We start from the raw sequence: 23,211 nt of genomic DNA, 5'->3' as shown, positions 1-23,211 counted from the left end.
AGGAAGTTTTGACTTTTGAAATGGAAATTCTAAAAGTTTTATATTTGAAACTTGCGCATAACTTAAACTTGGACTGGGTTCTAATTATAATAAGAATAATTGAAAATATCCAAAGGTATTTTTCAAAGAAGTTATTTTGATAGTATAAAAAGCACAGGTATAAATAATAAACATAAGTTATGGCTGAAGTCCATTGAGCTGCTTTGATTTCACACGTTCCTGGTATCGTGCGCTCTGATTTACTGTCACGCTCACCTGAACGCTTGAAAGCACTAGTTAGTGTTATTAGTAACACCTGGGATTTTCACGGTAAATGTGTGCTGTGAAAAGGCTTATACTGCTTGACTTTAAATACGTATTAGAATGAGAGCATCCATAAATACCACAACAACATATCCGATGCATCATTTAAAACTCTGGACATTGCTTCTTGATGAGTACTTTACCTTCCTGTAGGCAGCTGCAGGCTATACGAGCGTATAGCCTGCAGCAATACTGGCATAAAAAAGAAATCTCTGTTTTGTCTGGATTCTTTGGTGCCATTTCTCATCTCTGACCTGGGTTTGTCCAGTAGATGGACTTGTGTCGTAAATCAACGCTCTACCCAGCGACGGCGTGGTGAGAGCGGAGTGAGCCAAGTAGTTTGAACTTCACTTCTGCAGCCAGGCGTCTGGAAGTAGACCAGCTACTGCGAGGGCTCTGAACAAGAGCGGCGTACTTCAAGTGGAAAGTGTTTTTGGGCCTACGGTCCCATCTGCTTTCACTTTGATTCCTCCACCTAAATAGATAGTGTCTGCGGCATGTGGACGACGGCATGTGTTTTACACTGCAATTCACTTTAAAAATATTGATATTGCGGCGTTTCTCTCATCATCACGTGCTGCTCACTGGGCCGGGTCTGCTTGGATCTTGAAGCAACACACTCAGCATCGCTTAAAAGTTATGACTCATAATTGCAAAGGTTTTTACTGCTCTTAGGAAACTGTAAAGTTTGAAACTTTAAATTCAGACAAGAATGTCATTGATACTCAAAAATTGTCCCTCACATAAAAAAAAGGACTTCAGTGATCCAAAAAAAGCCGCACGAGGAGTGAAGTTTATTCTCACACATAATGGCTACATGCATATTCATTGCAACCAATGTCACATATTTGTGTGTGAGTGGGTTTCCGTTATGGTGCGTCAGGTATTATTCTAGCTCAGAGCATCCATTTCTTCACTAATTGCTAGGAACATGTTCTTTAACCGTGATTAACCCTCAGCGTTTCACCACTCAAAACTCCTCCCTACACATTGTCAGCATCAACATTTACTTATATGAAATATAACTAAGGAAATATTGCCACTCTACTGTGCAGTTTAGGGCAAGTGGAAATTCACTATGTTCTGCACCTGCTCCCTTTATAATTATAGAAAGCTCTGTCTTAAACCAAATTAGTTTGCCTGATTCTGAGATATTTTCAAACCACATAACCAACTCATTTTCATGGATGACTGGCAGGGTTTCAGTAGTTTTGTACCTCTGCGATTACTTGCCTGTTGTTTTATTCTTTTCTCAACAGTTCTACAGTCAAACCATGTTTAAGAAGATGAAATCAAAAAATCTTTTTTAACTAGTAATTCCACTAGAGATTCCTCTCTGATAAAAAAACAGATTATTATAACAGAAAAATAACAACGTGAAATGCTGAATAAATCTGATCAGGGATTTGGGGTGAGCAGAGTTAGTTGAACTTCTTGAAGTTGTTAAGAGTCTCATTGATCCTCCCTTGGATTGTATCGATAAGAAAGTGGAACTCTGATCTGAGAGTCTGGTTCAAACCTTCAAAGAGGTAGTAGTAAGGGGGAAGTGAATCATGATTCTTCCTTCAAAGCCCATGAAAAAAATGTAATAAGCGCTTTCCTTGCCAAGGCTTCGACCGTGTCCGAGAGTTAGCAACTGCTTTTTGATACCAACTCCACCTACTACATACCTTTTTCTGCCATTTTAATTAAAACCCAATCAATCACTTTGCTTGTTATGCTCCTAAAGAGCAAGTAAACACACATTTTCTGTGAAACTGAACGCAGTTTCAAACCCCTATAGTCAGTAAATGCAAACGGTTGTTTGGAACAACATTTCCAGAAATGTGGACATAATGCTGTGAGGTGCTCCACTTCGGTACCAGCTGATAATGTTCTCTTTCTCACGTTTAACTCAAAAGACATTTTATTTTTTATATTTTATTTTTCAAGAGACAATGTCTCTTTTATTTAATTGAAAAAAAATGTTGTTGCAACACATGAACCCAATGCCTCTTCATCATACCAATGCGGTGCACTGCTCAATGACGTGCAGAGTAACCGGGGATCAAACCACCAATCTAACCACCACTAATGGATGTTGTATCACAGCTGCCTCAGAAAATAATCTCATTTAGATTCATGGGATTGTGTTGGAAGCCAGAATCAAACAAAATAAATGGAATTCCTTTTGTTTTTTGTTTGTCACATGTTTTATTGTGCTTGCCAAACTGTGTGTGTGCGTGTGTGCGTGCGTGCGTGTGTGTGTGTGGAAACAAACAAAAAACAGATTTGCATACCACTAAATCTGCGAGAGACCAGTCAGTATGTACTGTTCCTCATAAAAAGTGTAGATGCCTGGAAAAAGTTGGATTTGGCAGTTTGTGCAGTGCAGATTAAGCCTACATTTGTGCCATTAACCGACACGGGCACATCTGTGAAGCAGCTTGTGCCTTGATAAGTGACAGAGTGTGTCGGACTTAAGAGAGGGATCCGGGTTGAGGGGACACCGAGGTCTGAGTGACTGAGGGTGAAAAACGGATCTTAATTGACACGTGTCGCTCAGCTCCACATCTGTTTTTAGCACTTCTCACTGTGATTTAGTGCAGGACGTCTACAGGTGCTGTTCCACTTATTGCATGCCAGAGGAAGCCTGTCCCACGTGTCCCAAAGAATACCAGAGTTCAGATATACAACTGTGTGGTACTTTGCTCTTTGTGTGAAACTTGCTGTTTTTCTTCTTTTTTTTTAATTTAAATAAAAACGTAGCTGGCCTGCAACATATGAGCATGACAATCGAAAATTACTATGAACTTATATATGTTATACCATTTGAACAATGGTGTTTAAAAGGTATTCAAATTCTTATATGTCAGGCGACAAGACATGTCTTTTTTATGCTCTACATCACACGCGATAGTCAGGCTTCCTGCTCAGGAAGCAGAGAAGAAAGATTCAGGAGGGTTTTGACACATACCCTTGGCAGATGGTGTGGTGCAGTTAAAATTCTTACAACAGATGAGAGCTGGCTTGAAATACTAATACTCTGGATATTGTTGGATGGTGTAAATCTCAGTCAGTATGACATCTTTTTTAAAACCCTCGTATTACCAAACGTGGATGGAGGTGCCCATACTGTCAATAAATGTGATTAAGCTTTTACCAGGTGTCATTACCCACTAAGCCTCAACCGATGTGCTGGAAGTGAGACCACAGCCAACATCGTCAAACCTATTCCAAAGAACTAATTGGATTCTTTTTCTTTCTTGGTGGCAGAATGTCAATCTTTTTATCCTCTCAGCTAACTGAAGCATCATGACTGTTAATCCTGTATACATGTGTTTTGTGATTTGGAAAAAAGCTTGCTACCAAGTTCCTCAAAGCATCCTGCGTGATGAACCGAAGGAGTATGTGCTGTTTGGTTCCTGTAAATTCATAATCAGGACTGTGATGGTTCTTCAAGCGGTGTCACAACCTCCTCAATATGAGCATTTATGTAGCTATCAGTGGGACCAGTGTCAACTCCTCTGCTCTTAATTTAGTCATGGACAAGACCTCAAAACTCCCTTAAGCCTCCAAATCGTTGTCATTATTTCTTTGTTTGCAGACAAACAATTTCGCTTTGACATTACTCCATTTTTAAAGATGAGCCCTAAATGACCCCAAGAAACTCCAAGCAGCCTTGTCCTCTGATCCTCTGACACACATTGGAATGATGCTAAGCTAGTAAATATGTTCATATACTTATGTACTTATTTAGCAGAAGTAGTCTTACTTATTTTACCTCTTTGGAATGGTAACATTTGAATTATTATTTCTAAATTTGACTTGCACCCCACATTTATAGTATTAGTTATTCCATTTTGTGCCTGTATCTGTATTTTCATTGAATTTAGGGCTAATATGCCTATTCAAATGACTACTCTGATCAAGCATCGATATTCGGTACCAGACTTGCCTGATTCAAAGTGGACCTGCTGGAGATCTTAAATGTTGGAGTGAATATGTCTTCCAGCTGACCCAAAGAGCACTTTTGGCATCCCCCAGGGGGGAAAAGAGGAAGTTCCTGGAGAATAGGGCATCTTTTACACCGTCTCTACTGTTGCCAATGGAACCTCTACGCAATTGGAGAAAATAACATTGGCTCCAGTGGTGCATTTCTCGTGTTTTACTGTTTTGTTCATATAATTTATGTTAATGTAATCTAGGTTTCAGATGTATTTTCCAAGAAACACCACACTCCCTTGATGGTATTTAAATTAAGAAAAATTCTCCACATTAGCCTACTTGTGATTTAAAACAATCCCTGTGCTTTACATATTTACATCCATTTATCTCTTTTGTGCAGAAGTTTAACAACTCTCAGACTCCCAAACTTAACTCGTTTTGCTATTGATTCTTTTCTACATTAATACTTGATAGAGAGGAGCAAAATGTTGCAAGCCTGAACAAATCTTGTTCATCAAGCAAGGTTTCAAATAGTTAGGATTCCTCAACAACTCAGACAGACAACATTTTTAAAGAAGAATAAACCAGGAGGATTCCATTGGAAATGAAAGCCACCCGTGGACGATGCTCTGCATTTGTTGCCCAATAGACTGTATCCCCAGTTTGTTCTGTCAATATTTCATTCACATAGATTGATTTCAAGAAATGCTATAGTCACTATAGCTTCTCATCCTTATTATGGAATTGTTTAAAAGTCGCTGTGTTTAGGTTTTATTCATATGGTAGTAGTGTATATTGTTATGTTTAACGTGGAGTTAAAATCTCTTCACGTGGCAGTCCCACGGTAATTCATGGTTTGAGAATACCTCTGAAACTACAATGAATCACATTGCCAAATTGGAGACCTGCAAAACGTGCGTGACAAAGTAAGTAAACATTATAAAGCAACTAAACAACTGCCCTTTCGTGCATTTCCTGACCGCAGCCTCTGTGTGCCAACCAAAGCTACCCTTCGTGAAAACAAAATTAACAACTCCTTTAACACTCCAGTGAAAATGCCAACAAGCTCTGTGGAATTTACGATTCTTAAATTGGCATTTTATTTCATTTGTGGCCTCTCACTGGTTGGCCCTCTGATTATACAGGTGAATTTAACTGGAAACATTGGAGTGATAGCAAAGACTATTTTTTGGGGGACATTGCTCTCACGACATATACTCAAGGTCGATGTGCTCACTGTTGCAGAAGTTGTGTGTATAAAACTGTATATAAAAATCTGTCTTAAACAAAATATGATGTACTTTAAAAAGCTTCTCATGCACGAAACCTACGAAATAATGAAGATTGTCACTGTTTATCCTTAAGTGTTAGGATGGTTTCACATGTGTTTTCCAAGAAACAACATACTTTTTTTCAGTGTTTAGGACTTGATTTAAATAATATAAATACTTTTTTGACAGTTCTTTGTTTTTTCCTACATGAAAGCATTTCATAATCAAGAGGACAGCAGAGAAAATGAGTCAAGGAGTCAACACTGAATCTTTTGGAAACACATCTGCCAGTCAAAATTATGTTTACTATCATTAGACAATGTAATTTAGCCTTCATGCATCATTTCCCACAGATCCATATCTCAACTTTTCATACTGTTAGTCATTCCAGGAAAAGCCCATAAACATGTATTGTCCTGATTATGTGTTGTCTTTTGAGACATTCTACAATTGACAATCACGGCATCCAAAGCTCCATTACAATGATGAATGCTCTTTTCTCTGAGAGAGCATTGATAGGAAAACACCAACTGGAAAAAAGGTTGACAGGCTGTTTGAAATAGCACATTAGAGTCACTGTATAAAATGACTTCCATATGCTGTTTAATGTAAAACCTGAGCGTCGTTTGTAATTCCCATGGAGTAAGGATGCAGGCAGCGCTGCTTTGCCATGTTTTTCTGGATTTCTCTGTCTCACTGCAGTACTCTTGTTTGCTGTGTGGGGATGGATTTACCTTCCAACATCTGGAAGTGTGCTTAATGATCATTAAAAACCAGATCAACTATACCCTAAAAAAGGATACACCGCTTCAGGTCTCACGCTTCTCTCACACGCAAGCGGTGACTTTGTGACGGGCAGTGAAGTCTCAGAGGAGACCCTGCCAGAGATCTTCTAGAATTTACTTAGGTCTTGTTCTAAATGTTCATGCAACACGACATTTGCATTCTCCTGTGTGTGAGAATGTGGTGTCTTAAAATGTCTATCCAAGGGAAAGAGTAGAGAGCTTCACAAACGGTACAATTTCCCCACCACTGCTCTTGTTATAGCTTACAACTGTCATGAAGCTGAAACATGACAGAATTTCTGATTAAAGTCCACTTTAATAAGCCTCGAGTACCTAATTGTAGCCTGCAGTCTTGTGCAATGCTGGTTACTGCCGCACATCATTTCCTTTACCTGCACTCCAAAAAACAACTGCTTTTAAGATTCATGGTTCATTAACATTGGGCTTTTTGTTGGGCCGTGAATAATGTGGAGGTCAAAGGTACCAGAGTTAAAGGATGTTGAGTCAGTCAAAACATGCCCATACAATCATTCACTCACCAAGCAGGACTGAAGTAGCCCGGAAAACCACTGGAATATTTAAATTCCTGTCGAGGCAGTATTTTGATTGACAAGACTTGTAGTATATGCATATAGAATCCCCTTTACAAGGGTTTACCAGGTGGACTGGTGTCCTGCACGAAGTGTATTGGGATATACCTGTAATCGAGTAATGTGGAGCACATAGGCATCGTTGCGTATGGTCACCAGTACTAAGCAGATCATCAAATAACAAAATAGATTGATGCTATGAGGACAACAAACGGACACCTGAATATATCAGGGATGTAAGCTTCGACCTCAACAACCTACATGTTACATCAACCTAGAAAATGTATCTTCTGAATTGGATGTCTAAGAATCTTCTTTTAACATGTACCTAGTTATGTTTGCGTTTGGTGCAGTAAATGTTCAAAGCAATGCTCTACAATTTTTTTTGTAGAAAAGATCAAGATCAAAAGTAGAACAAATCTGCTGGTCCAATAACCTTTTGACTGAGAAGAAATCATGAAAAACCGAGTTTCATCATTTGCCTTAAAATGTCTTTGATCTTGGGTATGGTCAATCTAGTCATATGCAGAAGCATAAAAAGGTATGAGGTGGATGATGTTAAAGAGTAAGAAACAAGGGAGGAAAGGTTTTCTCAACATTTTCAACAGATTTTTCTCTGTGTTAGACCAGGAGTAAATACCCAAGCTCCATTTGGAGACTATTACTTTCCTTGCATCCCTGATTGAAACAAATCAGGCAAATCATTGGAAGTGTCAGTTTGCCATGGTGAGGTCTATCTCGAGGCATTTTACGATTCCTAACAAACGACCGTATTTATACAGTTTGAAATCAAGAGAAATTGCAATCAAGGTAACAGGAAGCTGCCTTCCTTCTTCTTATTAATAATAACAACATTTTTGGGCCAGCGCCTTAACGGAGTAATAACTGTATGTCAGTGGGCTGATAGGGACATCTTCAGGAGCGGAATGGTACTACTGCAGATTAAGCACAAAGCTACGTCAGCACTGCACGACGTGGAAGACGGAGCTGGGGAGGATTGACGATGATACCACGCTAAAGGTATTCTTTTTCAAAATAAGAGCACCAATTCACGGTATGCGCTGGAAGCCTCTCATTCGTCAAGTAAAAGCCGCTAAACGGTTTAGAAAGTACGGTTTACTCAAATGTTTTTGATATTAAAACCAAGCTATGTGACTCGCAGTGGTATAAAAATCACGCACGCTTTTATTTCGAAGAACAAGAACCAAAGCTGTTGGCGAGCTGGATGCAGGGGGAAAATAACAATGGATTTAGCATTAAATGATCACTAAAGATAACGGTGGTTTTCCGGTTGGAACAAGTTCTGCGTTTGTCTGCGCAGAAACAAACAAACTGCCTGTTTGTCCGCCGGACGCCTTGACTCCAGGTTCGCCACGGCGGTGGGGGACGAGTTAGCTGTAGCACTCCGCTGCAGCCACATCAGCACCGCGGACATTTAACCAGCCACGTAAGCATCCATCTAAAGCAAGGCGCCTCTTTGTGTCGAGGTGCACGTTGTATGGTTATTTTATTTTTTGTCAAACCGCAAACACGATGCCATCTTTGTGTGTCAGTGTTTGTTGCTGTCTTTGCAGACATTGAATCATGGCAGACAGCATCATGAGCAAGGCTGCTACCATGGAGATCCCCATTAACAGCAATGGCGACACTGGGACTCTGACAGAGGATGACAGCCTGGAGCAGGTCCGTGAGACACCTCTCTTACCGTCTCACCGACGGTGTCCTTCTATTGAATCTGTTTCGTTTGTTGTTGTATTTTTCCACGCATGACCCACTGGTCTAAGACTGAAGGCTGTTAGGGCTTAGCTGATACATAGCATGCAAAGGGCCTGCTCCCATGTGCAGCAGCTGTAAGGTTATACCAGTGTCACCAGCAACCCCAGCTACTGGGAATAATGACCTGAGAGCATGGAGAAGGAGTAAGTTTGGCATTACTGTTTAGTCCTATGAGCCTTTGCATGAGACCAACATGAACATTATGTCTGTGTGTGGAAAGCAATGCTGAGTGCCATCAAATTCTATGATAAAATGGCACATAGGCGATTTCTTTGTGTGATCTGTGTGCAGCATGACTTAAAATAATAATAATAATGATGAGAACCATTTTTGGGCAAAGTATACTTAAAACCGATATATATATTTAAGCTTTCTGGGTCCCTAAATGTAATATTAATGAATTTAGCTCATGTATTACCTTTATTTTTAAATCCATCAGGATTTGCAGCAGGTGATGGTGTCGGGACCCAACCTGAATGAAACCAGCATTGTGTCAGGAGGCTATGGAGGACCTGCAGGGGGCATCATTCCAACCAGCAGCATCAAAGGTACTGTTAGAAAAACAGAGTTGTTTATGCTTCACAGTACAGATACGATTTTTGCTGCAAAATAGTTTCCTTACCGTAGCTTTAAGTCATGCTGAGTTTAATACGTTTAGCAGAGTTGTTGGTCAATATAAATCACCCAATTACTTTCCCAGGTGCAGCATTTTCTGTCTTAACGCAGCTCCATGTTCATTCCACTCTGTGTTTTGAACCCCACTCCCCCAACAGGCTGTGCAGACTGCCATGCGAGATATCTGTCAATGTTGTTGATACTTTCTCCCCCTCAAAGAAACCATACCGAGCGCTTTTCTTCCTTGCATTCCATGATGTGTTGCTGACCCATAGGGCTCCTGGTTCACGTTACAAACATCCATATTCCCTAGGGCCTGCAGTTCGCTTCAACCCTGAGTATCTGGACAGAAGACGAGTGCCTGCACCAGGACCAGGTGGCTGCGTAGTCTGACGACGCTTTGTGGTTTTCCTTCATACGTTGTTCTGTTTGACCGTGTATAAGAAATATTGATATTGCCTGACTGAGGGAGTTTAATGCAACCTTGCTTGTACCTCTTCAGGTCACGGCTTCAGCAAGTGTTTTGGCAGCTTACCGACTTAGGGGTGCACTAACCTGATGTTATACGGATCTAAATTATTGAAGTCTAATAAGAATGTCCTATTTTCTACTGTAAAATGCACTTTGGGTGACTGTTTTGATGCTGCTTCTCATCCCATGAAGTCCCTTTTCATCTTTTTATAAATCTTTTTATTCTGCATGAGAAAACTGCATGGTGGATTATTTCCAAAGCCCTTTAACTCTTTTAATGTTTCCTTCATACAGTGCCTAACAACATTTTTTTTTCAGTATGCTATTCCGCTGCCTATCTAAACTGCATCCTTTTTTTGATACATACTTCACAACTTCCTCTCATCTTCACATCATCACATGCTCATTTCAGACATTCGCATGAAATCCAGGGGTGTTGGCTTGCCTAAAAGCGCATCTGCAGCCAGTCAACTTGCCCAGCACACAATCCAGCATCCAGGTATCACCAGGATCATCACCATGTCCACTCACTCATTGTCATGACCAACGCAATTACTGCTCTTTGATTGGTCGGCGTGTGTCAATGGACGTTGTTTTTTTTTTTTTCTCTCTGATAGGTTCCTCAAACAATAACAGTGGTAATTCCACTGAGGAAGTTTCTCGGGGTGTGGCGGTGGAGAAATTGGACAGTGTAAAGAAATGGGGCATAAACACATACAAGGTATTGTGCAATATGTCGATTACTCTTTTCAGTCAAGCTGAACTTGATGTCATGAGATTTTCTTCATGTTGGGTTAAATGTATGTCCACTATGCAGTGCACGAAGCAGATGTTCTCAGAGAGGTTTGGCAGAGGTTCAAGAACGGTAGACCTGGAACTGGAGGCTCAGATTGACGTGTTAAGGGAGACCAAGAACAAGTATGAAATAATCCTGAGACTGGCCACTGCACTCACCAGTCATTTTCTAAGCATGGTGCAGACTCAACAGGCTCTAGGAGACACCTTCACCGAACTCAGCCAGAAGTCCCCAGAGTTGCAGGTACCGTAACAGAGAAAAAGATCCGCTTGCTATTCGAACAGAAGTTGGCAGGTGAAACTAATTATTTTCTCTACAGGACGAGTTTGGGTACAACGCAGAGACACAGAAGCTGTTGTGTAAGAATGGCGAGGCTCTGCTCAGCGCCATCAACTTCTTTGTGTCCAGCGTCGACACCCTGGTCAACAAAACAATGGAGGACACCCTGATGACCGTTAAGCTGTATGAAAACACAAGGTAAGAAACCCTGACGTCCCGTTTAGGAGTTGAAGAATATGAGCTTAATTCCTTTAGGTTGAAAACCTGGAAAAGGTGAGAAGGCTTGACCTTTTTTGCTCGCAGACTCGAGTTTGATGCGTATCGCTCTGATCTGGAGGAGCTGAGTTTGGGCCACAGGGATGCAGCGGCCATGGTCCGCATTGAGATGGCTCAGCATGATTACCAGATTCACAGAGACAAATATGAAAGGCTGCGTAGTGACGTTATGATCAAGCTCAAATTCCTGGAGGAAAACAAGGTTTGTGGTATTCTATTTTCTTTCAAATATCAAATTAGACAGGAACTCGATACCTCCTGAAATATTAATTTTTTTGCTCATATCCAATAGGGTAACTTTTGCTGCAGTGACGTATGGGTGTGCTTCAGGACTGTGTGGCGAATGTGGTCACAGGTGCAACAGTGCTCATGCTTGACCACACCCAAGCACATGCATCAGTGTTGCTGGGTGTGGTCACAGATGAATAGGCATGCGGATGTCATCCGTTTGTACGACTTATCATGTCTAAAATAGGCTTAAACGCCGACCTGGGAAAACATCTTAGGAATGCAATCCGCGGGAGTTAGGAAATGTCATTCTGATTGTCCATGTCCATGGTCTGTACTGTCTGTAATGTAATGGCAATATGTCACTCTTCTTTGCTTCTAGGTGAAGGTGATGCACAAGCAGCTGCTTCTGTTCCATAATGCAATCTCAGCCTACTTTGCTGGCAACCAGGAGCAGTTGGAACAAACTTTAATACAGTTCAATGTAAAGTTAAAGCCCCCAGGATCCGACAAGCCGTCCTGGTTGGAGGAGCAGTGAAGAGCGCTCAGGGTTCAGCAGTCTGACATGCACAGCGACTCGCTGGTCCGTGAGAATCCTCACACTGTACTTAGATGGACAAGATTGAAATTCATAAAGGAGTACATGAAAGGATTGATTACGGTCAGTGGTAACGGAAAACAAGACATCTTGTGTTTTTCAAAATCCTGTATTACATCGACGGTAAAACAATTTTGGTATTACGTTTTTTTTGCTTTACAAAAAGACCTTTGTTACTAATTATTTAGGTTGCACAATCATTTAAATGAATATAACTTCTAATTTATGTACAGTAGAGTCTACTATCGGTGGGAGATCCAATAGCAATTTTGCACATACACTATTTTTATTTTATTTTTTATGTTGTCTAAAGTGTTACCTTCTATTTCAGAGCATATCACATTAAGGGAATTCCACAAATCAGCTTAGCAAATTAAAGGGATAATGTCAACAATTGTATGAAATATCCTCTGAAATTGTATTCATTTTCCTCAAGTGTGCATGACTTAATCACATTTTTCAAAATTAGTTTTACAGATTTAGATCCAACACATCAGGATATAGCATACGTTTTTTAAAGTTATCCCACTTGCGTGTAATATTGCTCAGTGGTGTAGTTCACACGCGTTGAAGGGAAAACCTATATAGTGAATATAGTTATTTTCTGTAACCAAATATAAAAAAAAAAATGAGTTTGATCTTCTATTTTGTAAAGCTTGATATTGTCCCGATGAATGCAGCAAAGTTTCTGTCATGTTTACACATTAAACAAGCCTCAAAAGCAGATGTTACACTCCCGACTCAGCATCAAGTAAATAATATATTGTATGCTTTGATTATAAATACAAACTGGCCTATCATAAAGAAATCTACATGCAACACAGAGCATGGTTTGTTTTATTTGGAGCCTGTGTACATCTAATCCTTGTATTCCTTGCATTGGAAAACATGAACTACTGGATCCATGTGATACCACATACATGATACAATTTCAATTTCAATTTCAAATGTCTTCGAGGACAGAATGTAGACACATATTTTTCTTATTCTTTTATTTATTCACCGTTTTGTTTGTGACATAGCATTAATTGTTACGTACATTTATTTTCCATTCTATTCAGTAAATTATCTTTGTCGTCTTTTGCATTTCTAATAAAATCTGCTGGATGTTTTGTTTCACCTAACTGTGGCTTCAACTCGGATCTGTCAGTTTCATATGGGAACCTTTCAGAGATTAGGTACAAGACAATCACAGCATGTGGTATATAATATGCACCATTAATGATGTACAATGACAATACAATCGCATACAGTGCATCTGGAAAGTATTCACTTTTTCCACATTTTGTTATGTTACAGCCTTATTCCAAAATGGATTAAATTCATTATTTTCCTCAACATTCTGCACACAACAACCCATAATGACAAAGTGAAAACTGTTTTTTGCAAATGTTTGCAAATCTGTTAAAAATAAAGGACAAAAACATGTACATAAGTATTCACAGCCTTTGCCATGACACTCAAAATTTAGCTCAGGTGCATCCTGTTTCCACTGATCATCCTTGAGATGTTTCTACAACCTGATTGAGTCCACCTGTGCTAAATTCAGTTGATTGGACATGATTGAGAAAGGCACACACCTGTCGATATAAGGTATCACAGTTGACAAGCCATGAAGTCCAAGGAATTATCTGTAGACCTCCGAGACAGAATTGTATCGAGGGACAGATCTGGCGTAGGGTACAGAAAGATTTCTGCAGCACTCCACAAATCAGGCCCGTTTGGTAGAGTGGCCAGACAGAAGCCACTCCTCAGTAAAAAGCACATGACAGCCCACCTGGAGTTTGCAAAAAAGCACCTGAAGGACTCTCAGACCATGAGAAACAAAATTCTCTGGTCTGATGAAACAAAGATTGAACTCTTTGGCCTGAATGCCAAGCGTCGTGTCTGGAGGAAACCAGGCACTGCTCATCACCTGGCCAATACCATCCCTACAGTGAAGCATGGTGGTGGCAGCATCATGCTGTGGGGAGGTTTTTCAGCGGGAGGAACTGGGAGACCAGTCAGGATTGAGGGAAAGATGAATGCAGCAATGTACAGAGACATCCTCGATGAAAACATGCTCCAAAGCGCTCTGGACCTCAGACTGGTGCGAGGGTTCATCTTCCAACAGGACAACGACCCGAAGCACACAGCCAAGATAACAAAGGAGTGGCTTCGGCACAACTCTGTGAATGTCCTTGAGTGACCCAGCCAGAGACCTGACTTGAACCCGATTAAACATCTCTGGAGAGATCTGAAAATGGCTGTGCACCGACACTCCCCATCCAACCTGATGGAACTTGAGAAGTTCTACAAAGAAGAATTAGAAGCATTAGACCATATAGAGAAGACCATGTAGCTTACAGCTCTATTGACACTAAACTGATTCTTTTACTTCACCAGTATTAACACATTTCCTATGATAAAAAACAACATTGAAAAGTCAATGTCTCTTGTTGCCCATTCAGTCAGTTAATTGGTCAAAGGTGGACTTGTAATATTCTGATAAATATCAGTGATACGTTTTATAAATACACATCACATCTTAACGTTTGCATTTACCGATTTATTCCGTTTTGGTGTGTCACGTTCACCCTCATGATGTGTTTTCTCCCTACTGTCACTCACTACTTCACTTGATACACATTCACAGGGATAAGACACAAAAGTGAAAAAGCCATTCCTGCTGAAGACAGAGTTGAAATTTAATTTGTATGTGGAGCAGCCAGTTGTTTAGTATCTTTGCAACCTGTAAGACATTGCCTTAATCTTAGAAATCTTCAAACAGTTGTAGACAACTTATTTGTGTACAAAAGCGATCGAAACTGTATCATTTCTGGGTCAGAGTTCAAGTGCTTGCTGCTACTGCAGGACACGACAGAGTTAAGCCAGCCCTAATAAAAAAAATAAAAGAAAAACACTTGCAGTGCAAGTTCGATAATGGCTTAATTAATAACTAAAGCATTTGGTTTCGTTTGTACTGATTATTCCCTTGCTATTTAATTTAATGTGGCTGACAAAAATAAATAAATGCACTGCAAGTGTTTTTCTTACACGGTATAATTTCCAGGTTCACAAATCAATGCCGCTATCAGGCAGAGCCTTTTCTTCTCGCCAGGAGAGTCTCTGAAGAGCGAAGCCAGCTCACTAAAAGTTCACGACAGTTGGACAGGAAACAGCGTGGCCACAAACAAAAGCCAACAAGCCCAGATAAATAACGGGTTAATCCCGCAGCCGCTCGCGCCGGGGAAGGAGTGGGCGGCCATGACACCTGGGCGCGCGGCGCTCTCGCGCAGTTTCGACAAACCTTCGCTCGCGCTCTGCGGGTCGTCGTCGGGCAAAAGTTTTTTAACAGGTAACGAGACGACGGAGAAAGAGGAAGAAGGAGAGAGAAAATACGGACATTCGGATCACGAGGCAGCAGATGAATCTAAAACAGAGGTGTGTTGTCGTTTTAAGTTCCTTATGTTGACGTTGGTGTTAACAAACTTTGAAGCAAATGCTGGTTCTGTTAATTTATCGATTAAGTTGGATACATTGAGTTGAATACTGAATTATATACGAGGCCTTTACAATCAACAAGTAGCCTTTATTATTTTAAATTTGTACATTTTATTTGCATGTTGCAAATTTATTTTGTGTAAATCCTCTTGGACTGAATTAGTCACTCTGGAAGTTTATTGAAGTTTCAAGAGTGACTAACTCCGTCTAAGAGAATACATTATATATGCTCAATAGCTATTCACGTATACTTGTTATAATATAGCCACTAATATCCCACAACAAATTGCAAGGTTTTTGATAGTTTTTGGATAACTTCCACATTGCTATTCCAAAGCGCGTTATAGATTATATTGTTGTGCTTTTCATAGGTTTTGACAACCCTTGAAGCATTCATGTAATTAATTTGAACTACAATGGAGACGGCGAATGTTTTATTCTACACTAATTACTGTTTCATAGACCTTTTTGTATTAATCTGTCCCCACCCTGATTTTTCTTTCAGTCTGGATGTATCATCCTATCAAACAACGTTTTAACAAGTCCCTCCGGCACAACAACAAAGTCACAGTTCCATGAAGACGCTCATTTGGAGTAGTTCATAGTTGCAGATTTTTATAGCTTTTAATCCTGTCTTTGGGACGGAGATGACTGCTCCCCAAACCTGCTGAGCGCTCCTTGAAAAACAATGCAACAAGGAGGTCCTCCCGCTCCTCCTCCTCCACCACCACCACCTCCTCCCCCTCCACCACCTCCTCCCCCTCCACCACCACCTCCTCCTCCACCTCCAGCCCCTGGCCTTCCTCCATCACTACATGGCGCTGGCTCCATTGCCAAGGGAGCGCTCCGGCGCTCCAGGATGCGCAATTTCAACTGGGAAACCCTCCCTAAACACAGCGTGGTAGGAAAGCACAACATCTGGACCGCGGATAAGACCGATGGGGAATATGAGCTGGACACTGATCACATGGAGGAGCTGTTCAGCCACAAGCAGAACCAGCAACAACTCAAGGCCCTGAAACGCCAGAGTCTGAGGGGCCAGCCGACTGCTGCCTCGGGGGGCGTTCCGGTGAGTTCTCCACCCACAGGATCCATGAATAACTCTTTAACCTTGTTAAAGTTTGTAGCAGTTAATTGAAATGGTTGATGTTTTTGTTGTGTAATGCTGAGATATGAAGAGAATTTCTTTAGACCTGGCAGCAAACTATTGGATTTGGATCTCTTCTGTTGAGCTTATTCCAAATACAATTATTCCATGTGATTTTTAGGAAATGTAACTTTAGTTTTATTTCTTATCTCTTCCCTTGTGACATTAGAATAACTATCATTTCATTTGTACATTGGATCACCAGAATAGAAAGCAGTAATGTGCTGCTTGTCTCAATAGAAGGGTGGAGTCTCACTATTCTTCAATCTGTTTACTAAAGGACGGCATAACCGTGTCCTCACAGATCTGTATCGTATTCTACTTGTGCTCTGCATTGAAGTTGCTTCTGTATTGCGCTGTGCGCCGCATTCAAGTTGCTGTTTAAACTTATTTGCCATTCAGTCAAGGTTGCGTCTTAATCCAAAACATATCTATTCACGACCCTTCAAACTTTTACTTTGTCCCATTTTCTAAGAGATATTCTGAGAGCGCCACTGAGGAAACGCTATCTTTGACCCGATTGCTCAATACAATCAACTCTAAGAATCCTTAACCTTTGGAATCAACTGTCTTTTTGGAAAGCTGAGGGACACGATACTAAATGCACTGCTATAATAATTAAACCATATGAGCGACTGACGAGCTGATTATGTTTGTGTCCGTTTCACCTTCCCAGGTTTCCATCCTGAGCTCCAAGAGTAGCATGAACATTGGAATTTTCCTCAAGCAATTCAAACGGTGAGTCAGCGTTGTTTCTCATTGGGTGTGTGCAATGATCGTGTCATGTTCCACAGTAAAACACAGGATGGGGCAAGCAGACTAATCAGCAACACGACTGCATCATATTCACAACGTTTTGAAAGCCGACATGTCCTGACAGGTCTGACGTACACTGTTTGACTATTCACAGGTTACTGTCCTAGTAACACTATCATAAATTATGTATGAGTGGTAAATGTACTGCCCAAGGCTATTTGGCATGCTATATGGAAATGGAGAACATACTATACATAATTAAGCATTTGCAATAGCAAAACAACTTATATTCCAACACAATCGTCTTAACTATTCCAAACTTCTTGTGTTATTCTCCAAACAAGTCTCATATTTGTTTAATTACTTTTGGAAAACTATTCGAGCAGGCAGAGGCTTGTTGATATCAGCAGCCCGTTTTTCTTTTCAAACTAAGTAAATGTGTCAAAGTCACACCAGTCATTTGCAATCCCAACCCTCAACAAAAACATCAAGATAACTGCAAGCCCATTTGTCTCTCCACCACGTTGCACAGGCCTGTAAAGGAGATGATTGAAGAAATCAAATCTGGAAGTAGTCGCAGCTTTGCGTCTGGAAAACTGAGGGAGCTCTGCAAGCTGCTGCCAGATGAAGGGGAGGTACTTGCTACTTCTATATTTTTCCCACATTTCTACAGTTATCTGTCGATCTGACAATTGTGTTGCTTGCGATGTGAATTCAAATAACACTGATTTTAGGATCCATGCTATTTTATTTTGTTTCGCCAGGAGAAGCAGCTGGTCAGCTTTAAGGGCGACCACTCCGCTCTACCCGAAGCCGATCTGTTTATGCTAATGCTAGTCCAGATTCCCAGGTGAGCCGTCCGAATGCCATTCCATGTGTCAAATGTCAGTAGTAGTCCGCTAACGATGGATAATGTTTGTCTGTTAGCTACGAAGAGCGTCTCAGCAGCTTGGTGCTCAAGGAGGAGTTTTTCCCCCTCATGAATGATATGAAAGAATGCATTGGCACTTTATCAGCAGCTGGAAAGGGTATTGTTGTTGTTTTTTCTTGCATTTTGAAATTTGTAGGACAAGTGACAGATTTTGAAAAATATCCTAGTGGTAAACTAATTTAAACTTTGAATTCACCATGTGTGTCTTATTTCAGAGCTTTTGGAGTCTGATAATCTCCATTCTGTCATTCGGCTGGTACTGAAGACTGGAAATTACATGAATGCGGTGAGTAATGTATAATATGGGATGGTAGAGCCTTGAAGGTCTCTTCTATGGGTTTGTTCATTTTTGAGTCTCATTATTTCATTTCGTCACAGGGGGGCTATGCAGGCAGTGCAGTTGGCTTCCGAATGGCTTCTCTGTTAAAGCTAGTGGATACCAAAGCAAACAAACCCGGAATGAATCTTATGCATTATGTTGTGATGGCAAGTAACTTTTATTACTCTGGTTGCAGTGCAGAGTTCTCTTGAATCTTACAATATGTTTGGGATGGTAATCTATTTTTATTTTATTTTTTATCTTTTTTAAATACAAACTTTCCTGTTCACCACAGCAAGCTCTGAAGGTGGATATGGAACTTCTTAAATTTACAGACCAACTCAAACACATTGAAGCTGCAGCAAGGTAAACGATCTGACACAAGCATACGTTATCCCGCTTTTTATCTGCTGTACCATCATTAATCTTAATTAATCCTTTTTTTTGTTGTTCTTAGAATGAATAAAAGTGAAATTGAAGCAGAGTTTGACAAACAGGTAATAAGAGTTCAATCTGCCAAAGCGGACACCCTGAAGCAAGAAGACCTAAAGGAGCAGATGGAGGATTTTCTGAAAGTGAGGATGCCTTTTGTCTGGGAAATTAGCTTACTTTGTGTGAATTGCAGTGTTCTAATATGTTTTTTATCTGGGCTCCATTTAGGAGGCTGAAGTCTGCTTGGCAGAAATAGAGACTGATCTTCAGGAATTGCAGTCAGTGAGTGACTCTGTGGCTGAGTACTTCTGTGAAAACCCCACCACGTTTAAATTGGAGGAGTGCTTCTCCATTTTCAACTCCTTTTGTGAGAGATTTATGCGGGCTATGCAGGTAACCCTGCATTCTGTTATTTATTTTCTCAATTAAGGTATATAAAAAAAAGTTTGTTTGATCCATTAACTTTGGGATTTTCTGCAGGAAAACAAGGCTCGCGAGGTGGCAGAGGTGAAGCGCAGACACAGAGAGCGATTGCAGATCGCCAGCAAACGTAGGTCCACAGCCACCTGCTCCAGTAGAGACAAGGAAATGGATGGAGTTGCATTGCAGTCAATACTACAGAACTTCCTTACGAAGGGTGTCCCCCAAAGGAGAACCGGAAGGCCCTCCTCCGCTTATGAAGGACCCGCGATTGGCAGCCCCGACAAGGGGAGCCTATCAGGAATGACATGTAAGGTAGACCTGCCAGCTGGAAAACAACTGAGAGGTTTCAAGAGTAACGACATGTTCAGAAAAGAGTGGAATTCAGCAGCTGAACTCACAGAGAACCTTTCGCAAAAAGATCAGTCCGATGGCGAGGAATGCTGGGCAAAAGGTGGCATTCAAAATGAAGAAGATGGGAACATCTCCAGAAAAGAGGAGCCAGCAGATTCGACACAGCCGACCGGTAGGACCACCGGCGTTTCGCCCGCAGGCAGATCTTTCTCTGCTGCCACTGATGATAGTGAGGAAGATCTACAGGATAATAATGAGGACGAGGCTCAAACGTTGCGTGAAGCATCCAAAAAGGTTTTGCGCTTTCAGAACAGCCGCAGTAGTGTCTCATCTGATGACCATTATCCGGAAAATCAGAAATCTCCTGGTGCAAGTACCCGCCTGCCTCGACAACGCACGGTTGATCAAGAAACGGATAGATATCCTGAAGACCCCACCAATAATGATTTAGTACAATTTTTGCTAAATCCTCAAACTTCCTCCAAACGTAACCTTGGCCGCCGCCATACTCTTCCTACCAAAGTCCCTAAAACTGAGGGGGATGAACACGATCTGTTTGCTCTGCCTCCAGTAAGAACTCCTCATTCTGCCAAAAGGGAAAAAGGGACAGTACCAGCAGAAGGTTCCTCAAAACAAGTGTTTGATTTTACTGAAACATCTCACAACTTTCAAAAATGTAGTGCTCAAGACCAGAATTCTGTTTCCGAAGAAAAGCCAAGCAAGCCGAATGTTTCCGATGGTGATGCTCATGGGCCGCAAGACGAAGTGGGGGAATCGGGGGAGCTCACGGACAGTCCCATGCAAAGTAATGCTGAAGAAATTCCCCCCAAAAGTACACAGAAAACTGAAAACTCTGGACTATTTTTTTACTTTTTAAAACGCCTTGGAGACCTGAGCAAAGTGCAGAACAGCAAGGAAACCGTCCATAAGGGCAACGATTCTGCTGTGTGAGCATTGACGTGTATCGCATTTAAGGTCAGGGCAGTTCATGTAACTTTAGTATTATCCTTGGTTATAATGTATTGTTATATTTAATTTCAATTTCTTTCTTATCTTTTAATTGATAAAGAACACATGACGACATGGAGAGACTGTTCTTGCAAAATGGTTGTAGAGTGTCTTTTTTTTATTTTTTAGGAAGACCATTTGTTTTATGTTGTACCACTAGGTGGAAGAATACAACAGTAAAATATGGGTGTTGTCGTTGTTTTCCATGCACGGTATACACTGCCAGGTAAACTAAAGAACAATGAGCCTAAGCATTGTTAAACTTGTCATTTGCAGAATATTAATATTCCCTTGAAATGAAATTCTCAGTTGGATAAATGCTGAAATACTGAGTCATTTCTTTGTCATGACTGAAAAGTGCACTGTTGCAGATTGTATTGAAAAAGTAAATTAATATTTAACATCAGACCACAGAAAGTTGAAAATCTGGGTTTGAATTTTTGTTTTTATATTTTGATACTTGCAGACGTTTTTTGCCTCTTTGTGTTGTAGGCTTTCATTGTTGTAAAGTTAAATGTCCAACCGCTGGTGTCGTTCTATAATGTAAACGAACATGCCGCCATTCGTTTACCACTGCTGGTGCTAAAGCACTGTTTGTAATATTGGTGAATTGGGTTACAAAATGTATTTTTTTTTTTGGTTCAAGAAGGTCCTTGTTTATGTTGAACCACTAGGTGGCAGAGCACAACAGTAACACAGTAAACCTCTGCTCAGGAAGTGTGGGTGTTGTGGATTTCCGTGCAATACACTGCCTAGAAAACGAAAGAATAGTGAGCACACGCGCTATTAAACCTTTTTTTTAATTCCTGGACATGACCTTGAAATGACAGCATTGCTTGTCATCGTTTGGATAAATGGTATTGAGCCATTTCTTTGTCAGGGTTGAAATTTGCAACCTTGCAGAAGTAAATTAAGTAAATTAATGTGTAAGACGAAAGCATAAAATGATGGGACTTTATGGAAAGTTTGTCACTGAATCATAACAAAAATGAAGGGTTAAGGCTTTTATGATATGAAGGAACCAGCCTCCATTCATTTTCTTCTGCTAGTGCAAATGCCAACATCATCGACAACAACCCCACTGTCTCCACTGGCTTGGAGCAGATACACAGAGCTACTGAGGCCACAGCTTAGTGCCCATATGGAGTATCAAAATTATGTCTTTTTTATTGGTATAAAATATGTATAAGATTAAGGCGGAAGCTATCATAATTACAGAGAGAAAAAAATACATGGTCACTAAATCAAGTTGTTTGTATTTCTAATCTGTGAGCGTGTTAAATATGTATGAATACATATTTTTGAGTAAGAATAGCTTGAGCTCAGATGTCAAGATAACTCTGCTTTCCACCTATCAACAGTAGAAGCATACTATTACACTATATGTTAAATTATATTCTAAAATAGGAAAAAATACAATGTATACAGCTTCACAAAGTTTAGAATTAATGTTTGATGATGAAACATACCAGCCACGAATTGATATTTCTTGTATTTTTAATATTGTTTGTAAGACATGTGATTCACCTGCCGCACCACCGTCTGTCGAAGATTTAATTTGGCTGTTATTTAGGTATTTGTTTTGAGGTTATTGCTGGACTATGCAGTTTGGAGTTGCTATGAGCAATCTCTGATTTTGTTTTTCCCTCATAAAGGTTAGCCCCAATAAATAAATAAAAATATGATTTGATAAATTAATTGTACATCATTTCAGCCTGATTGAAATATGTTACAAATGTTTTTAAATACATTTGTAATCTCCACCATACAAACCATGTAATACGCTATTTTGTCTCCTATAATCTTGCCAGTGAGAGTTACTGTTGTGTGACCTGCTCACCGCCGCTGCCACACTAAAACAGCCGTCTTGACTAAATTACGATGGAGGCAGTCTCCATGGTAACCAGAATAAAAACCCAGAGAGGACCGTGTTTGCCCCTCACCCCACCCCCAACCAACTCCCTACGGCCTGCACCTCCCCAGCAGCCCCACACAGTGCATCCACATTACACCGCATTGCCACTACAGCGTTCTGTCATCCTCCTTATAAGAATACAGCTGGAGCATTGACCCATCCCCCACCCCCCACGGATGAACCTTCAGAATACAATACATTGTAGATTGTTCCCGTCTGCGCACAGATTAAAAAAATAAAAAATCTAGTCCAGTGCCCTGATCTAAACAGCCATCCCACCACCACCTGACTCCACCCAAATAACTGTATCACCCACACGAGATCTCGCAGCACTGCCGCTGCCTTTTTGACACCCTCATCTCACTGCTGTCACAATTTCCCTTTAGACTGTTGTCATGCAGGGAGAGTGAGATGAAACTGCACGGTTATTTCACTCAGCGGTGCATGTGTTGTGTCTTAATACTCCGAAACACGACACTCTGAAGCGGAGGGGTAATAAACTGCATCCTTTGTCGTTTTCAAGACAACAGG

At 40.7% G+C, this 23,211-nt stretch overlaps 2 protein-coding genes across 14 annotated transcripts; both read left to right on the top strand.

Moving 5' to 3' along the window:
• Positions 1 to 7,822: 7,822 nt before the first annotated feature.
• On the top strand, positions 7,823 to 13,039 carry LOC120826152 (arfaptin-2). Of its 10 annotated transcripts, none has more exons than XM_040188169.2 (10): positions 7,882 to 8,323; positions 8,451 to 8,559; positions 9,092 to 9,200; positions 9,581 to 9,643; positions 10,151 to 10,237; positions 10,356 to 10,459; positions 10,556 to 10,777; positions 10,854 to 11,011; positions 11,117 to 11,291; positions 11,700 to 13,039. In XM_040188169.2, exons 2-10 carry the CDS (start codon positions 8,461 to 8,463, stop codon positions 11,853 to 11,855), a joined length of 1,173 nt encoding a protein of 390 aa, XP_040044103.1. In that variant the 5' UTR covers positions 7,882 to 8,323; positions 8,451 to 8,460; the 3' UTR covers positions 11,856 to 13,039. The 10 variants fall into 10 exon arrangements, with proteins under 10 accessions (XP_040044123.1, XP_040044103.1, XP_077956682.1 ...); XM_040188178.2 differs by having other exon boundaries at positions 8,058 to 8,323; positions 8,430 to 8,559; XM_040188189.2 differs by lacking the exon at positions 9,581 to 9,643 and having other exon boundaries at positions 7,823 to 8,323.
• Positions 13,040 to 15,068: 2,029 nt separating this feature from the next.
• On the top strand, positions 15,069 to 22,459 carry LOC120827417 (inverted formin-2). Of its 4 annotated transcripts, none has more exons than XM_078100160.1 (12): positions 15,069 to 15,338; positions 15,904 to 16,467; positions 17,222 to 17,283; positions 17,834 to 17,936; positions 18,036 to 18,151; positions 18,229 to 18,329; positions 18,448 to 18,518; positions 18,611 to 18,718; positions 18,847 to 18,917; positions 19,009 to 19,126; positions 19,212 to 19,376; positions 19,464 to 22,459. In XM_078100160.1, the coding sequence occupies exons 2-12, from the start codon at positions 16,087 to 16,089 to the stop codon at positions 20,706 to 20,708; spliced, it is 2,541 nt and encodes an 846-aa protein (XP_077956286.1). In that variant the 5' UTR covers positions 15,069 to 15,338; positions 15,904 to 16,086; the 3' UTR covers positions 20,709 to 22,459. The 4 variants fall into 4 exon arrangements, with proteins under 4 accessions (XP_077956286.1, XP_040046214.2, XP_077956318.1 ...); XM_040190280.2 differs by having other exon boundaries at positions 15,138 to 15,338; positions 18,066 to 18,151; XM_078100192.1 differs by lacking the exons at positions 15,069 to 15,338; positions 15,904 to 16,467; positions 17,222 to 17,283 and adding an exon at positions 17,288 to 17,425 and having other exon boundaries at positions 18,066 to 18,151.
• Positions 22,460 to 23,211: the final 752 nt, after the last annotated feature.

The sequence above is a fragment of the Gasterosteus aculeatus genome, chromosome 1 (genome assembly GCF_964276395.1).
Source record: "Gasterosteus aculeatus chromosome 1, fGasAcu3.hap1.1, whole genome shotgun sequence".
NCBI lineage: Eukaryota > Metazoa > Chordata > Actinopteri > Perciformes > Gasterosteidae > Gasterosteus > Gasterosteus aculeatus.
The sequence above is the reverse complement of the archived record's forward strand: the minus strand, read 5'-3'. Positions and strand labels throughout refer to the sequence as shown.

Bases quoted from the DNA above. Each gene is read 5' to 3' on its own strand.
- LOC120826152 (XM_078100300.1), top strand. From the start codon at position 9,289: ATGCTGAGTTTAATACGTTTAGCAGAGTTGTTGGTCAATATAAATCAC. The intron at 10,238-10,355 runs GTATCACCAGGA...TCTCTCTGATAG, and splicing joins GCACACAATCCAGCATCCAG to GTTCCTCAAACAATAACAGT. The intron at 11,292-11,699 runs GTTTGTGGTATT...CTTTGCTTCTAG, and splicing joins AATTCCTGGAGGAAAACAAG to GTGAAGGTGATGCACAAGCA.
- LOC120827417 (XM_078100160.1), top strand. From the start codon at position 16,087: ATGCAACAAGGAGGTCCTCCCGCTCCTCCTCCTCCACCACCACCACCT. The intron at 16,468-17,221 runs GTGAGTTCTCCA...TCACCTTCCCAG, and splicing joins CTGCCTCGGGGGGCGTTCCG to GTTTCCATCCTGAGCTCCAA. The intron at 18,918-19,008 runs GTAAACGATCTG...TGTTGTTCTTAG, and splicing joins CACATTGAAGCTGCAGCAAG to AATGAATAAAAGTGAAATTG.